This window comes from Sturnus vulgaris, chromosome 4, assembly GCF_052056855.1.
Source record: "Sturnus vulgaris isolate bStuVul1 chromosome 4, bStuVul1.hap1, whole genome shotgun sequence".
NCBI lineage: Eukaryota > Metazoa > Chordata > Aves > Passeriformes > Sturnidae > Sturnus > Sturnus vulgaris.
In genome coordinates, this window is record NC_142246.1 from 72,965,414 (window position 1) to 72,981,514 (window position 16,101).

The window sequence follows — 16,101 nt, forward strand, 5'->3', positions numbered from 1 at the left end:
GGCGCTGGGAGGGAGCGGGGGAGCAGCTCAGGATGAGCGGGTGTTTTGTCTGGCGTAGCCGTGTGGCATCCCTGGGCTGGGAAGCCAAGGACACCCGTACTGGCAGCTGGTGGCAGCCGGCCAGGCTCGGAGCTGCTGAGGGGATGCTGATGTCTCTGGGGACAGAACTGTCACCCCTCTGAGGGGATCTTTGTCCTTGACACCCCCAGGGAACGGGACGCAGCTGAAGCGGCAGGGCCACTTCGCGCGGTGCCCGGAGGAATACCAGCACTACTGCGTCAAAGGGAAGTGCCGCTTCTTCGTGGCCGAGCAGGCACCGGCTTGTGTGTAAGTCACCCCCGGTGGGGACGCGGCGGGATGCTGTGCCCGTCCTCCCCAGGAGAGCAGCAGGAGGGGGGCACGGGCACCGTGGCAGCTTTTGGGACCGCCCTGTGCCTCCCGTGTGCCCCGGGGCAGGTGCGAGCCAGGCTACACCGGGGCTCGCTGTGAGAAGGTGGATCTGTTCTACCTGCGAGGGGACCAGGGCCAGATCGTCATCATCTCCCTGATCGTCGGCATCGTCACCCTCATCATCCTCATCGTCGGCATCTGCCTCTGCAGTCAGTACGTGGGCGGGAAGGGAAGGGGAAGGGAGGAGGGAGCGAATCCAATCCTGCCCGGCTCCCCCGGCTCCAGACAGGTCGAATTGGGGCTGCCCCAGTGGGACATGGTCCTGCAGGTGTTGGGAAGTGCCTGGGACACTCCTTTGGGGCTGGAAACCAGGTGTGATCCCACATGGATCTTGTGCAGGGTAAAAGACGAGGGAGAGGGAGGGACATCACTGCCATGTCCCCTTCTGCCTCTTTGTTGTTGCTGCTGGGATGTTCTTTTGTTTGGTTGGTTGGTTTTTTAAAATTATTATTTTCCCCGCTATCAAGCCACTGTCGGAGGCAGCGCAGGAAGAGAAAGGCAGAAGAGATGGAGACGTTAAACAAGGATTCAGCTTCCAGAAGTGAAGATGTGCGGGAAACGGGCATCGCGTGAAGGTGCAGGGGAGCGGGGGGGCGAGACCGAGCCGGTGTGACCGGAGCCCCGCATTGGGGTGGGTGCCGAGGCCGACGGGTTCCGCTCTCTCCACAGGAGCTCCCGGTACCTGCGGGCGGGTCCCGGACGGCAGCAGCGGCTGGCTGCATGGGCGAGGGCTAAAGCGTGCGGCGGTTTGAATAAAGGGGTGACGGAAAGGTGTCCCGGTGTCGCCGGTGTCCTTGCGGGCGCGGGGGCTGCGCTGCTGAGCCGCGGCCGCCAGAGGGCGACACTGCGCTGCGCGGGGTGCCTGCCATACCGGCCACGGCCACACGAGGGCGACACAGCCGCGGCGCCGCTCCCGGGGCCGCTCCCGCTCCCGGGGCCGCTCCCGGTGCCGGCTCCAAGGGGATCTGCCAGGCTCGGGGTTCCGGGCGGCCTGGGGGCTGTGCAGCAGCTGCTCCCATTGCCGCCGCCGCGTCTCCCCGCAGGGACCAAACCCAGCTCAGCGTCCCCGGGCGTCCTCCCTGTTCCCGACAGCCGGCGGGACAGAGCCGGGGGTGCCTCGGTGTCGCGGCGGGCAAAACTGGTCGAAAACAGATCAGAACCGGGTGAACCGAGGCTGCTTGGTCCCGTGTCCCCGCGTTGCCGGCTGGCGGGGGCTGCAGTCCGGACCCCGCCCGGGCAGCCGCCGGTGATGGTTTGTTCCCTCCCGTGGGTGCGGGACCCTCTGGGGTTCCCCGTAGCTCTGACAGTGGGGTTAGGCACGGACCCTCTCCGGGGACAGCAGCAGCATCCTGGGATGCGGCAGAGTGTCCCTGTTGTCTCCCACCCTGAACCGCGGGAGATGGGGACGCGGTGGAGCCGCGGGTCCCCGGCAGCTCCCAATTTCCAATTCCCAGCACGGGCCCGGCTTCCGCTGGAACCGTGGCCTGGTGACCGTCCCTGGGGGCTCGGCACACCGCGTGTCCCCGCCCGTACGGGGCAGACTGGGAGCAGGCGGGGCTGGAGTCTCCCGGTGGATCCAGGGACCCCTCCTGCCCCCGGGCTCCGTTCTCCCCGCTCGGGCACCGGCGGGTTCCTCTGCCCGAGCAGGACCGACCCCTCCAGCCTGGCACTGGCTTTGCCAGAGACAGGATGCTCTGGTGAGTGTGGGGCAGCTGTTGGGGACACTGGTTTGCACACTGGGTTCCAGCCCTTTGTTCCTGTCAGGGGTCATCCTCACGAGTGGATGCCTGGGAGCTGGAGCTGGCAGTGTCAAGTGTTGCCACAGGGGCTTGGGGGTGGCTCTGGGGCTGTGTGAAGCCCTGCTGTGACTGAAAAGCTTCTATTTCAGCTTAGACCGTGCCGTGGTGGGAGCAGAGGCCACACCAGGGATGTGCATCAGCTCCTGCAGCGGTGGGACAGTGATTCCAGCTGGGCACGGGGGGCAGTGGCCACCCTGGCAGTGCCAATCCCTCGGGAGCCGTTGGTGTCCAAGCGATGCCACTTGGCTGTGGAATGCTCATTCCACTGCCTGGGCAAGGAGCACGGCCCTGAGGTGCCTGGGGACAGTTTTTTGAGTGTCAAAAACACTTCACCAGGGTCCAGGATAGGGAAATGGATTCTAGATTCCATGCAGCTGCTGGGAGCCCTGGTGTGAGCTGAGTGGCACCAGCAGCACCTGTGAACTGATTTTCCCCCCTATAAATTGCTGTTTAGCCCCAGGCTCTGCTGGGCCTGCCTGTGGGGAGTGAAGCCAAGAGAAAAATGCTTGATGTTCCTCATGGGAATGTGCTGCACACAGTCTGGGAGACAAATAAAATTAAAATGAGGTATGAGCCTTTTTCCTGTCTGGTTTTTTTGGTTGGTTGAAGTTGATGGCTTGGTTGCTGCTGGCCAAAAAGGGCTGGGAAAAGCAGGCACTGGATATTCAGCAGCCCTGCAGGTCTCATGGGTGGATAAAACAAATACTTCCAGTCTTTTTATAATGCTTCTGGAGCACTGGCCAGGTAAACGTTGGAGCTGTTTTATTCAGTGCTGGATTTTAAGTGCCTCCCATTGTAATTCTCATTGGGCTTTTCCCATGGCAGCCCTACATTCCCTGGTTGTAAAGAAGTGATGCTTCTCTGGATGCCACCCTGGAATTCCTGCATTGCCTCTGAATTCCTGCTTTAACCTGTTGAGTTCCTAGGTTGTGTTGTGCTGAGCAACAAGGCTGGCAACTTAAAAAAACCCCACACAACTAAGTCAGGAACTTTGCTGCTCCCTTTACATTTTTGAGAATGGATTAGAGAAGGGGTGGGATGAAAAGGCAGGAGGTGAATCCACCTTGTGGGTGTCACGGTGCTGAAGCAGGAGGAATGAGAGCTGGAAAAGAAAATTATTATCTCAAAACCTAAATAGAAATCCCTGGTGCAATAGAGTGGAAAAGCCAAGTGGTTTATGCCCAGGCTGGCAAGGACAGGATGAAATCCCTGGGGAGGTGATGCTGGCTGGCATCAGGCAGGAGCAGCCTGAACTTTCCAAGGAATCTGGTTTTAGTAAGGAGATTATGATTTTTATTGTTTTGAACAGCAGTTGAATGTTTTTGAGTGGCTTTTCCCCCCTAAAAGTAGTGATGGTGTCACCTGGCAGAGATGTCCTTGGCTGGCCTAATGGCGTTTCTCCAGTTTTCTTCAGAATCTCAGGTCACTGGAATTGTCAGGCCTTACCCTGTGCATCCAGAATGGGAAGGATGAAAACCTGAGTACAGGAATGAGGTGTGGGTCACTCACCCCAACAGAACAAGCTGAAACCCAACTTATTAATTGGAAAAAATTAGAAATAGATAGGAAACTTGGAAATTAATATTTTGGAAAATAAATGCCAAAGGCAGGCTGTAACATGAGGGAGGTGGGTGGATCCAGTGCCTTGGCATCAGTGGTTTTGCTGCTCCAGTGCAGCAGGTCCAGTCCCAGGTCAGTGGGATCTTTGGGGTAAAAAACAAACTAACTAAAACCAAGTTGTCCTTTCTGTTTAGGTCTGTACCCCAAAATAAGAGGGGCTCTGGGAAGAGATGGACAGGGACCGTGCCAGCCAAATCCATCTTGTTTCTCACACTACAGGGAAGTCAGCAGTGATTCAGAGGCTGTCAATGTTCCCCAGAAAAGAGATGAGCTGGCCTGAACAGGGAGTTCTTGGTTTTGGCTCTGTTTTATCGCTCTGGTTCATCTCTGTGCACCCAGGTGTCCTTATCTGCTTCCCTTGCTGTACTTGTTGCACACAGAGCTTCCACATTTGGGCTCAGGGGATTTTCCTGTTGTTTTCTGGGCTGGGTTTGCCATCCTCCTGCATCCCAACGCGGGGCTTCTTCACCTGCAGCACCCCCAAACCCCACCCGTGCTGACCTGGGCAGGTGGGGAGGCTGCAGGGGGGCTGGGAGTGCCCAGGATCCCCTCGCAGGTGCTGGGATGTTGCTTCCAGGTAGCTGAATACCCCAACACCCAGACTGCTGTCTCTGGGGGCGTTTGATGAGTATTTTCCCTGGTTTTGCTCGTTTTTTAGAGCTTTAGCTCCCAGGATCAGGGCTGGGAGCTCTCCCTGCCTGTGCAGGCGCATCTTTCCCACCGCCCCCAGGGTGCACAAAGCTTTCTCAGCAGCAGTGAGGGGACTTATATCGTCTTTATTTTGTCTGCAGGGTTACAAGGGAGGCAGGGAGCTGTGGGCTCGGTGACGTCTTCCATCTGCCGGACATCCTCCAGCTCAGTTCCCTGCTGCTCCTGTTTCCGATGTCCCCCGGTCCTGCGTGTTCACAGAGCTCAGCCTCCTGGTCCTGCTCCATCCGTGCGCGCCTGGAGGAGCGATCCCTGCTGCCAGCTCCGGGCAGGACTATCCCAGCAGGCAGGACTCCTTATTGCACACTTCTCCCAGGTCCGAGCTCACCTGGGAAAGGAGAGAAGAGCCGAGGGGCAGCCCCGGAGCGGGTCTAGTCCCGCAGGGGGCAGGAGGGGATATGGCGGTACCTTGGCAGCGCAGAGGAGCGGGGGAGCCTCCGGGAGGCAGCAGGTGGAGGCGAAGGACACTCGCTGCTCCAGCAGCTGCTCCAGATGCGCCGGGCTGGCCTCGGGCTCCGCCTGTGCCAGGGTTTCCCGCAGCCTGCGGCGTGGGGAGCGCGGTTACTGCGGGATCCGCGGCATTCCGGACCCACGCGGATTTTGGGGAGGCGGGATGCGCGCGTGGGTGGCTCCGTTTGGCACCCTCAACAGCTTGGACGAATTCTGCTTGCACCCAGTGATCCAGGTGGGTGTTTTATGGTTTTTTGGGTTTTTTTTTGGGGGGGGGAAGGCAAAGGTTTACCTCTTCTTGAACTCGAGGAAAGGCAGCTTGTGGTAGTGCCCGCAGAGCTGGTTGGCGTTTTCCAGGAAGGGGAACACCTCTGCTTCTATCCGCTTGCGCTGGGAGCAGAGGGTGGGAGTTAGCAGGCTGGGAAAAGCCTCTGCGAGGATTCGAGATGAGGGGGAACAGGGTGAGCCCCCACACCACTCACCTTGCCGTCCAAGCAGGCGGAGGGGTCCTTGGTGGAGCAGCATTCCCCCCGAAGTTTCCCGGAGAAGTCGTAGAGCTTGGCCAGGACGGCATCAGGGAGGCAGGGGTGCCTCCGTGCCAGCTCAAACAGGTACCTGGAGCGGGAAACGAGCGGTCGCAGGAATTTGTTTTTTATTACGGGTGCTGCTCAGAACGGGATGGAGGCAGCTGTTGGCATCTTTGTGCAGCCCCTGGCGTTGCCTGGTGGCACAAATTCCCCTGAGGGAATTGGGGGTGTTCCCCTGGTTATCCCCATAATAACCTAAGCATGGAACAGGGTCAGGAATGGGTTGGACTCGATGATCTTAGGGGGTCTTTTCCAACTTAAATGGTTCTATTCCATGACTGCACCCTGGCTGCCGTGGGTCCCACTCACCTGGTGGCGTGGAGAGCCCCCTCCTTGCCACACAGCTCCTTGTTGGTCGGCTCATAGGGCTCTGGCAGCTTGGGAGCAGGGGCTGGGAGCATGGCCAGGATGCAGAAATGGTTTTCCATCAGGTTTTTCCCCTTGCAGCAGTCGTCGAAGCGCCCGTCCCGGCCCGACAGCGCGGTGCAGACTTTGGTCGTGTGCTCCAGCAGCTGCAGGGATGTAGGAGCAGGGGATGTGCAGGTCCCCTCAGCTCCCTGAGCTCCTGCTGGCACTCAGGAGCTGGTTTGGGGTGGGATCCAGCCTCCCCTACCTTCTTCTGCATGCAGTCCTCGGCCGTGGAGTCACAGCACTGGGAAGACACCTCGGCAGCATCTTCAGCCAGGGGGAGAAGGTCCTCGTAGGAAGCAGTGGGAACCTTCTGAGCCAGCGAGGTCAGGTAGCTGGGGAGCACAGGGTGTGTGGGAGGGAGGGGATGGGGAGCGCAGGGCTTGCTCTGCATCTGTGCTGTGCATGGAGCAGCTCCAGGGATTTACAGCGGAATTACAGCTTATATTTCTGAATGCTGTCTGCCAACAGGATTTGCTGAAAGAGGGAGGAACCCTCTCCCAGCCCGGCCCCTGTTCCAGGATGGAGAGGCCATTTCCCCCCGTACCTGAAGCTGACTTTGTCCTTCCCATATGCAGAGAAGCGGGAGCAAATGCGGTTTGACGTCAGGGTGAGTAGGGAGAGGGTTTTCCTCTCCAGTTTCTGCCACAAAAAGAGACTGGAAATGTCCTCCTCTTCCCAGGGCCATTAACACAGGGCTTGCCTGGCTCCCCAGGAAGTGAGGATGGGGGCGAGCTGAGCTCTCCCAAGGGTCTCACCTCCTTGAGGAAGCAGTGAGTGGGTGAAGAGGAAATGCAGCAGGTGGAGACCATGGAGAGGAAGGTCCTGGTGGAGCCCACAAGCACAGGCAGGGGAGCCTGGCTGTAGCTGCTGGCATACTCATAAAGGAACCTGTGGCAGAGATGGGATAAGGAGACCTTTGGGATCAGGGGATCTGGAGCATGAGTGGGGTTTGGAAGCGTTAGGGTCGTCCAGGGATGGGAGCCCTCTCCAGGTACCACCTCAAGCTGTCAGCTGATGGCACTGGCCGGTGGCAGCACCCACCTGGGCTCAGCAGGATGCTCTCCCCACCCTGGCTCACCTATCGGCGAATTCCCGGGGGTCCTGCCGGAATGCCTGGCAGAGCTCCGTGTCGGAGGGCTGGAGGTATCGGGGCAGGGGATGGGGCGGGTGCCGCAGGGCAGCCAGGCACAGCTTCCGCTCCAGCCCCTGGTGCGCACAGCACTCGGCCGTGCCGGGATGCGCCGGGAAGGGCGAGTCTGCTCTGCAGGATTTCACCGACAGCGCCGTGGACTGCAGGAGAGAGAAGAGGTTATGGCCACCCCACCCCGTCCTATCCCAGCTCCCGTTTGGGGTCCATTACCCATCTCTGGTCAGTCTCACCCCAGCATCGTAGCAGGAGGGGTCAGCCCCGTCGGCGCAGCACTTCTCGGCCAGGGAGACGATGTCCCGGACGAGGTGGCCGATCTCCTCAAAGGTGCCGTTGGAATATTTCCGGCTGTTGGCAATGATGGTCCTGGGAGCAGGGAGCAAGGACAGGGAGAGCCAGGTGAGCCTTTATCTTCAATCAGAACTCATGTTACAGCACTGTCCTGCCTAAATGGGTTTTACAGTGCTGGCTGTGGTACTGTGAGAAATAACAGCATATTCCTTGGAAAACAGCCAGGAAAGAACTGGAACAGCTTCCAGGCTGGGGGCTGCCACTTACAGGGGACTATGCGTCAGCTCTGTTAGACTTCCTAATTATTTAGGTACTTAATTGATTTTGAGGAATTCAGCAGTGAATCAAACTTTTCTCCTGCTAAAAGCAATCAGAGTCCAGGGGTTGAATTGCATCTCCCCTTTTTGATTAATTGAATCCATCATCCCTTTTCCAAGATTTCTATTTACTGTTTTCTGTTCTTGGCCCAGGTGTCAAGCATCCTGAGAGGGCACCAGCAGCACGAGATACCTACAGGGTTCGGAAGTTCTCCTTTCCCAGCACCCTGTACTCCTTGCAGACCTTGTCCCGGACATAAGCTTTCCCTGAAAATGCAGGAGAAGGAGGAATTGTGAGTAGGAAACAAGGAATGCTCTGCCACCAGAGAACACACTGCTCTATTCACTTGAGGTTTGTTCATTTTTTTCACTCCATTACTTCTTTTTCCAAGTAGGATTTGGTGGTCCCTGGGGAGATGTTGGCACAGCTAGTCTGGGAGAAGCATCCCTGGTATCCAGGCTGCTGCTCCATCTCTGCAGCCGGGGAAAGGGGCAGGGAGAAAACTCTCTCTGGAGCTGGAGAGCTACAGGTAAATAATATGGCAGTTTTTGAGTATGGAATACATGGGGTTGGTTTTTCTAACAGGGCTTGGAAACCATGAGGGCTGGGAGCTCTGGGGCCAGGTCCACAGAGCAGCCAGCAGTGGAAACATTGCCAGAAATGCTGTCATCTCTGGAAAAACGCAATCGATTTGTGTTACAGACTCTGTGGGGGTCAGACTTCGGCACCAGCAGGGTAAACACTGATACCGGGGGTGTTTCCTGGGATTACAGTGTGGGGCAGGGTCACCTCCACAAAACACAGTGGCTTGGGCTGTGACCCTGAGGCTCATATCTCTCTGGTGGGAATGGAAGAGTAGGGCATAGGCAGAGGGTTGCCAAAAAAGGGGAAGCTGTGGAAAGGGCAGGTCTCTCTCCTGACAGCACTGTTGGCTGTTGGTCCCAACTTTTTTTGTTCTAAAGCCATGTGGGAGAGGTAAGTTTTAAGTGTTTTTTTGGCAGGTGGGTGATTGCCTGTGGAGCTGAGAAGGCAGAAAAGAGCAGCAGAGCATCGTTTCCAGCAAGGGGTGAGTTTTACAGAGGAATAGTGCTTGTCAGGGGGGTCAGGAAATCCCGTTTTTCTTTAGAAAGAGAAGGAGCTGATCCTGCAGATCTGTCTCCCCCTCCCTGCTCCTCCAGCATCACCCCAAAGCGGCATCCTGGACACCAAAGCATCATCTCACCCCTTCCCTTCCTCTCTGCTCCTGTCCAGTGGTTTGGCTGCAGCCTGGGAGAGGGGAGGCCACCAACAGCCACTGGAACAGCCCCATGCCCCTATCCCAGGGGCCAGCAAGGCACCAGGATCACACCCTTACCTCGGTGCATCGCATCTGCAGCGGCCAAGAGCAGCAGCAGGGCCAGAGCTGCCCTCATGTTGGAGCTGGCTCCTCTCCTCCTGCCGGGAAGCGGCACCGGGAGTCCCATCCCGGCGTTTTTATGGAGGCAGTGTCAGCAGCCAGGAGAATCATTAATCCCAGAGGGCAAGCATCCTTGGCCTGCCCCCTGGGGCCCGGGTGCCAGCGCCTCAGAAATCCACTCTGTTTAAATCATTAACTTGGGAAAACAGGGATGGGTGGCCGTGCAACCTCAGGATGTGTGTGAAGGATGCTGGGAGCAACACGAATGACAAGAGAATAAAAAGCTTTCAGTGCACCCTGTGAGTGGAAAGCTCTGTGTACTCGGGACAGGGCCTGATCCCGAGGAAGGAGACGCTTTTTTGGGGATGTCAGCACACCAAACCTGCTGGTGCTGCTGGGAAATGCCGGCTGTTATCCTCAGCTCCAGACTGCACCTCATCCCCAGGTGTGTGCTCCAGATTTCATTCCTTACACTGCTGGGTTGGGGTCTCTGGCTTTGCAGCCCCATCCCAGATTTCTGCGGCGAGTGCTATAGAGCTCTATAGGGTCTCCCTACAGTGCAGCCTTGCCTTTGTCCCTAGAAAAATGAAAACGCAACGTTTTCATATTCTAGGGTCCTAAGACAAGCTTAGGAAGAGGAGAAGATCCAGCTCAAGTAATTTTCACTGGTCCTGCCTGGGAAATTGATGAGAGGAAAGCAAACAGAGAGGGATGGAGATCCAACTGTTGCACTGAGACCCCGGCCCCCAAATCTGCTCAGCTTCCCCCTGCATCCTGCACTCCCCTTGAGACCAGGCGCTCCCTCTCACACCACATCCCCTAGGCTGATGATATAGACTGTGGTTTTTATGGAAGAACTCAGTTTTTTCTCCCAGTGGTCTGCACTGACAGTGAGCTGCAGATGCAGGAGATAACCATGTCTTGTTCTTGACGGTTTATGTGTGAAAAGTGCAAATAAATAATTCGGAACTCGTGGAATGGGCTCTTCTCTTGGACTAACTTTTCCTGTCATCCTTTCATGTAATGGGGAGGGTGGGGGGGCAGCGCCCACAGTCGCTCTCGGGGCTGCGGGAGCCAGGGCCGCTCCCCGAGAAGCGGGTGCCGGTCCGAGCCCCTCGAGCCGCGCCCGGTCCTGGCCGCGGTTCCGCGTCTGCACCGGAGAATCACCGCCGATCTCCGCGGCCCGGCTCCCCGCAGCCGAGGCAGGAGCGGCAGCGCCGGACTCGGCTCCAGCGCCCGTCCCAGAGCGGCACATCCGACCCGCGGCGATCCCGGGCCCGGTACCGATGCCGCTTCGACCCACCCTCCGGGGGAGAGACGGCAGCGCCCGGGACCCCAGACGGACCCCGGCAGGACTCGGTCTCGCACCCCGGGAGCGGTCACGGCCCCGCCTCAGCGCGCCGGGCTCCGAGCGGTCCCCACCGGGAGCAGCCCCCGGGCCGGGGCTCGCACAGCGCCGAGCGAGGGTCCCGAGCGATGTCCCCGGGACAGCGGTGCGGGGACACGGGGCGAGACCGGCACAGGTGTGAGGGCCGCGGCCACAGAGTGCGGGGCAGGGGCGCTGCGACAGGGCCGCCAATGGGGCCGGGGTGCGAGGCCGAGCAGCGCTGGGATGTGCCGGGGGTACCGGGCGGTGCCGCCTCTCCCCGGGCGGGAGCATCGAGGCGGGACCGGGACCGGGACCGGGACCGGGACCGGAGGGCGCCCTCTGGCGGACACGGAGCGCGCGGGAAGGGGCGGGGCCAGCACAGGTGAGAGGGGCGGGGCCGCCGAGTGCGGGGCGGGGCCACGGGGCGCGTGCGCAGCGCGGGACAACAGAGCGCGTGCGCGGCGCGAAGCCGGCACAGGTGCGAGCAGGGCAGGGCCACAGGTGCGCGGGGCTCCAGGGCGGCTGCGCGGGGCGGGACCGAGGGCATTTAAACCCCGGAAACCGCCGCAGGCGCCATTTTCCCCCCAGCGCTCGGAGGTGGCTGGTGCTGCCCGTCCGGGCTCCCTCGGGGGGCCCAGGTGAGGTTCTTCTCTCTCCTTTCTTCTTCTGTTATTTTCTGTCTTTCTCTCTGCTTCTGTCCTTCTCTCTCCTCTGTTCTACTTTCTGTTTGTCGCTCCTTCTGCTTCTCTTTCTCTTTACTTCTCTCTTCTTCTTTCTGCTTCTCTCTCCTCTCGCCTTCTCTTTGCTTCTCTCTCCTTCTGCTTTTCTCCCGTTCCTCCGTTCCCCCTCTACCGTCCTTCCCCGTGTCCCCCCAAACCGCCTCCCCTCCCTGCCCTGCTCCGCACCCCAACCACCTCCATCCCTCCTTCCTTCGCCGTTCTTCCCCGCTATCCAACCCGACACCCTCTGTTTCCCCTCTACTCCTCCAGCCTCCCCCTTTCTGCCCCTCGTCCTTTCACCCTCCCTGTCCATCCCGATCCTGCCTCCCCTTATCCTCCCCTCCAGCTCCCCTGTACCCTCCCTGTCTCCCTCATGCCTCCTTATTGCCCTTGTCTCCTCCATATTTTGCCTCTTTCTCTTATCTTGTCTCACTCGCTCTCTTATCCACTTATCTCTCCCTTGTCGTGCCTCCCTTATCCTCTGTATCTCTCCCTTCTCTGTCCTGTCTGTCCCTTGTCCCTTTGTTTGTTCCCCCGCAGCCGCGGGGTTCGGGGTGCCGGATAATAAAGCCCAGAGGGCCGGAGCCGGCGCCCCTCGCGGGAATCCCCCCACGGGGCCGGAGCCGCTGTGCGGCTCCCCCCACACACAACACTGCCCCACAGTGCCGGCTGTCCGGCTGTCCCCACATCACACTGGGGGGGCGGGCATGGGGGGTCGGGGGGGGGCCCCCTCCTCAGGAGGGGGTGCTGGGGTGGGTGGGGGGTTTAGGATGGGCCCCCTCGTTAGGAGGGGGTCCGGGGGGGGGTGGGGTGGGGGGTGGGAGGGGCCCCCTCCGGAGGAGGGGCCCCTGGGGAGGGGCGGGGGGCGGGCCCCCTCCGGAGGGGGGGGCCGGGGGGGGAGGGGTTGGGGGGTCTGCCCCCCCAGCTCCTCCCACCCCGGGCCCTCCCTTCCGGAGGGGCCCCGCCCCCTGAGCCCCTCTCCAGGACCCCCTCCTCCGGACGGGGCCCCGGGGGGGGGGGGGGGGGTGGGTGGGGGGGTAGCAGAAGGGGTCACGTCACTCTGAACCGTAATTACATTTTTATTACAAACAAGTGCAGTCCCCCTCCCTCCTGACCCCCCCCCCCCCCCCACGGGGCCCCGTCCGGAGGAGGGGGTCCTGGGGAGGGGCTCAGGGGGCGGGGGCCCCTCCGGAGGGGAGGGCCCGGGGTGGGAGGAGCTGGGGGGGCAGACCCCCCAACCCCTCCCCCCCCGGCCCCCCCCCTCCGGAGGGGGCCCGCCCCCCGCCCCTCCCCAGGGGCCCCTCCTCCGGAGGGGGCCCCTCCCACCCCCCCACCCCACCCCCCCCCGGACCCCCTCCTAACGAGGGGGCCCATCCTAAACCCCCCACCCACCCCAGCACCCCCTCCTGAGGAGGGGGCCCCCCCCCGACCCCCCATGCCCGCCCCCCCAGTGTGATGTGGGGACAGCCGGACAGCCGGCACTGTGGGGCAGTGTTGTGTGTGGGGGGAGCCGCACAGCGGCTCCGGCCCCGTGGGGGGATTCCCGCGAGGGGCGCCGGCTCCGGCCCTCTGGGCTTTATTATCCGGCACCCCGAACCCCGCGGCTGCGGGGGAACAAACAAAGGGACAAGGGACAGACAGGACAGAGAAGGGAGAGATACAGAGGATAAGGGAGAGATAGGGGTATAATGGAGGGATAAGAGAAATAAGGTGGGATAAGGGAAGGGTAAGAGGGGCACAGAAGAGCAGGAGGGGAGAGTAAGGGGAGGCAAGGTCGGGATGGGCAGGGGGGATGAAGAATGAGAAGGAAGAACTGAGGCAGGAGTTAGAGTTTGTAGGGGAGCAGAGGGGTAGAGGAGGAGGCTAGGTGTGGAGGAGAGGGATGCAGGTAGGAGAGGTAGGGGGAATAGAGGGGGGTCGGGTTGGATAACAGCGAGGGGCGGGAGAAAGGAAAGGAGTGGGGGGGTGGAGGTGCATAGAGGGGCAGGGAGAGGAGGGAATAGGAAACTAGGGGGGAAAGGGGTAAAAAGTAAGAGGGGGAGAAAAGAGGGATAGAGAGAACCTCACCTGGGCCCCCGAGGGCCAGCTCTGGGGGGAAAATGGCGCCTGCGGCGGTTTCCGGGGTTTAAATGCCCTCGGTCCCGCCCCGCGCAGCCGCCCTGGAGCCCCGCGCACCTGTGTTAGGCCCGCCCCGCTCACCTGTGCCGGCCCCGCCCAAGGGGGGCTGCTCGCTCCGCCCCACCAGGGCCGGCCCCCTCCCCCCCCCCAGTCTAGGGTCTGCCCTGACCCCCTAAAACGCAGGATTTGGGCTCTCTGAGCAAAGCCTTACACTGCCTCCTTTGGCACGCCCCAAACACGACAGGAGTCTGTTTCACACCCCTAAGACAGCCCATGTGTCAAAAACGCAGGACGTGGAGCTCCCCGCCTCTTATAAAAAAAAAAAAAAAAGCACAGGTCTTTGTCTCTGTTTCTGAAAGAAAAAAATTTAAAAAGGAGCCTGATTTATTTCTTTCCGGACCCTAAAAAGGGCCGAATGAGCCTGGTGCCCCCAAACACGGGAGCTGGTGTCTCTTCCTTAAGCACGACCACGCAGGACCGTCTCTGAGCCCCGAACACGGGACTCGGTCTCTCTTTCCAGGTGCCCAGCTCAGCCGAGAGCTTTTCCGATCCCTTTTCCTCACCTGGCCGGCCCCGCCCCTCCCGGTGTTCCCGCTGTTCCCGGTGTTCCGGGCGGAGCGCTCGGGGCCGGGCGGTGGCGCCGCCGGGACCGGGACCGCCCGCGCCCCCGGAGCTCCGCCCCGCGCAGGCGCCGCTGGCCGCGGACATGGCGGAGAAGGCGCAGAAGAGGTGGGTCCCGATGCCCCCGGATCCCTCCCGATCCCTCCCGCTTCCTCCCGCTTCTCCCCCCATCCCTCCCACAACCAGCCCGGGATGCAGGATCCCCCCCGCATCCCCGCCCGATCCCCGGGCTGACCCCCCGTGACCGCCCCGTCGCTCCCCGCAGCGTGAAGATCGCGCCGGGCGCCGTGGTGTGCGTGGAGAGCGAGATCCGCGGGGACGTGACCATCGGTAAGGGCCCTGTCCCCCACCCCCGCCCTGTGCCCCCTCCGGGTGTGGGCGTGGGGTGACGCCGGGCTGTCCCCGCAGGGCCCAGGACCGTGATCCATCCCAAGGCCCGCATCATCGCCGAGGCGGGGCCTATTGTCATCGGAGAAGGGAACCTGATCGAGGAGCAGGCTCTCATCATCAATGGGTCTGTGGAACACCCAGGGGGGGCTTAAATCCCTGGGGAGGTAGAGTTTATTAAAAAAAAATTCACCAAGGTTCGTGCTTTTGTGTACACATGTGGCACTATGGCTTGGGGAGAAGCCACAGAATCACAGAATCATCAAATGTTGAGTGTTTGAAGGGACACCTTGCAAAATCCCAGGTTGCTTCAAACCCTGTCCAACCTGGCCTGAGGCAGCCAGTATTGCCCCGGGCAGCCTATTCCAGGATTTCACCCCCATCACAGTAAAGATTTTCTTATATATATCTAACCTGATTTTCCCCTCTTTAAATCTGTGCCCATTACTCCTTGTTCTGTCACTCCAGTTCTTGGCAAAGAGTTCCTCTCCAGCTTCCTTCTATGCCCCCTTCAGATACTGCATGGTTGCCAAGTCCTCCTTCTGAATCCTTCTCAGAGTAGAAGAATTCTGGCAGTCCTGCTCAAGTGGGTGGGATATCTGTGGCTTCAGTCTGTCACAAAGTTGAGCTGCCACAAAGAACACTGTCATGGTGATCTCAGACATGGAAATCTGTTCTTCCTCCTTGCAGGTATCCTGAAAATATTACCCCAGAGAGTGAGGATGTGGAGCCTAAGCCCATGGTCATTGGCACCAACAATGTTTTTGAGGTCGGGTGCTGTATCCTTGCTGTGCAGTAACAAACCATGTGGCACACTGTGCTTCTGGATCCCTCCAGGGGGAAGCATCTGTGCACTCTGTCAGGGTTCATATGGCCCAGGGCTGGGTGGTGGTTTGAAATTGGCATGCGGGTTTTTCACCTGTTGGGAAAAAAAGCAAAGCATTTTAGTTTTACTTAACACAGACCTGTAGATTCCCAAGCGATGAAGGTGGGAGACAACAACGTCATTGAATCCAAAGGTAATTGTCGGCTCAGTACCTTTGGCCCTGCTGAGATCCTGCTCCTATAAATGCTGTGGGGACAATGCTTACAGGGATTCCTCTCTCCCTCTCCCCGGCAGCGTTTGTTGGCAGGAACGTGATCCTGACGAGCGGCTGCATCATCGGGGCCTGCTGCAACGTCAACACCTACGAGGTGATCCCGGAGAACACCGTCATCTACGGGGCCGACTGCCTGCGGCGTGTGCAGACCGAGCGGCCACAGGTGTGTGACACGGGGGGACACACCGCCACCTCCTGTCCCCCTCGGGCTGTTGCCCTCGGGCTGTTCCCTCACCTCCCCTGCCTCTCTTTCCAGCCCCAGACGCTGCAGCTGGATTTCCTGATGAAGATCCTGCCCAACTACCACCACCTGAAGAAGACCATGAAGGCCTCATCCACCCCTGTCAAGAGCTGAGCACCCACCTCATGTTTCCAGTGCCTGGCTGGGTGTTTGGTCCTTGGAAGCACTACACAATCCGGGAAGCATCCGGTCTCCACATCCTCATTCCATCAAATGATTTCTTGCTTGTTTGTGTAATTTATTTATCTTCCACCGGGAATCTCGGACCTGCTTTGAGTCTGTTGTCCCTCACGCATTAACTCAGTTGTTCGTGCTTTGTTTTGGCAATAAAATATCCCGTTGTGCTGTCCGAGGCAGCCGCAGGACTCT

General features: G+C 59.9%; 3 protein-coding genes and 1 long non-coding RNA gene across 6 annotated transcripts; 3 read left to right on the forward strand and 1 right to left on the reverse strand.

The window, feature by feature from the left end:
- The first annotated feature begins 32 nt into the window (after positions 1-32).
- Positions 33-1,224, forward strand: BTC (betacellulin). Its single transcript, XM_088164429.1, has 5 exons — positions 33-96; positions 210-327; positions 457-603; positions 918-1,025; positions 1,120-1,224. Exons 1-4 carry the CDS (start codon positions 33-35, stop codon positions 1,021-1,023), a joined length of 435 nt encoding a protein of 144 aa, XP_088020555.1. The 3' UTR covers positions 1,024-1,025; positions 1,120-1,224.
- Positions 1,225-4,625: 3,401 nt separating this feature from the next.
- On the reverse strand, positions 4,626-9,321 carry GC (GC vitamin D binding protein). Its single transcript, XM_014884945.2, has 12 exons — positions 9,136-9,321; positions 7,978-8,047; positions 7,406-7,538; positions 7,104-7,315; positions 6,781-6,913; positions 6,570-6,664; positions 6,228-6,357; positions 5,924-6,126; positions 5,510-5,642; positions 5,320-5,417; positions 4,986-5,118; positions 4,626-4,905 (listed from the first exon to the last, which is right to left on the reverse strand). Exons 1-12 carry the CDS (start codon positions 9,242-9,244, stop codon positions 4,852-4,854), a joined length of 1,503 nt encoding a protein of 500 aa, XP_014740431.1. The 5' UTR covers positions 9,245-9,321; the 3' UTR covers positions 4,626-4,851.
- On the forward strand, positions 6,111-10,155 carry LOC106858344 (uncharacterized). Of its 3 annotated transcripts, XR_001403749.2 has the most exons (7): positions 6,111-6,348; positions 6,494-7,571; positions 7,934-8,073; positions 8,176-8,310; positions 8,783-8,847; positions 9,033-9,622; positions 9,791-10,155. It is a non-coding gene; the product is annotated as an uncharacterized LOC106858344 (long non-coding RNA). The 3 variants fall into 3 exon arrangements; XR_015803483.1 differs by having other exon boundaries at positions 8,173-8,310; positions 9,033-10,155; XR_015803482.1 differs by having other exon boundaries at positions 9,033-10,155.
- A 3,751-nt stretch (positions 10,156-13,906) lies between these two features.
- DCTN6 (dynactin subunit 6) lies at positions 13,907-16,081 on the forward strand. Its single transcript, XM_014884946.2, has 7 exons — positions 13,907-14,112; positions 14,270-14,334; positions 14,413-14,518; positions 15,082-15,170; positions 15,363-15,410; positions 15,512-15,654; positions 15,748-16,081. Exons 1-7 carry the CDS (start codon positions 14,090-14,092, stop codon positions 15,844-15,846), a joined length of 573 nt encoding a protein of 190 aa, XP_014740432.1. The 5' UTR covers positions 13,907-14,089; the 3' UTR covers positions 15,847-16,081.
- The last annotated feature ends 20 nt before the right edge of the window (positions 16,082-16,101 follow it).

Excerpts from the sequence above, each read along its gene's own strand:
- BTC (XM_088164429.1), top strand. The coding sequence starts at position 33 with ATGAGCGGGTGTTTTGTCTGGCGTAGCCGTGTGGCATCCCTGGGCTGG. Across the intron at positions 97-209 it reads CTGGGAAGCCAAGGACACCC|GGAACGGGACGCAGCTGAAG; the intron begins GTACTGGCAGCT and ends TGACACCCCCAG. Across the intron at positions 328-456 it reads GAGCAGGCACCGGCTTGTGT|GTGCGAGCCAGGCTACACCG; the intron begins GTAAGTCACCCC and ends GCCCCGGGGCAG.
- GC (XM_014884945.2), bottom strand. The coding sequence starts at position 9,244 with ATGGGACTCCCGGTGCCGCTTCCCGGCAGGAGGAGAGGAGCCAGCTCC. Across the intron at positions 5,643-5,923 it reads GGGGCTCTCCACGCCACCAG|GTACCTGTTTGAGCTGGCAC; the intron begins GTGAGTGGGACC and ends TTCCCGCTCCAG. Across the intron at positions 5,119-5,319 it reads TTCCTCGAGTTCAAGAAGAG|GCTGCGGGAAACCCTGGCAC; the intron begins GTAAACCTTTGC and ends CCCACGCCGCAG.
- DCTN6 (XM_014884946.2), top strand. The coding sequence starts at position 14,090 with ATGGCGGAGAAGGCGCAGAAGAG. Across the intron at positions 14,113-14,269 it reads GCGGAGAAGGCGCAGAAGAG|CGTGAAGATCGCGCCGGGCG; the intron begins GTGGGTCCCGAT and ends CGCTCCCCGCAG. Across the intron at positions 15,411-15,511 it reads CAACGTCATTGAATCCAAAG|CGTTTGTTGGCAGGAACGTG; the intron begins GTAATTGTCGGC and ends TCTCCCCGGCAG.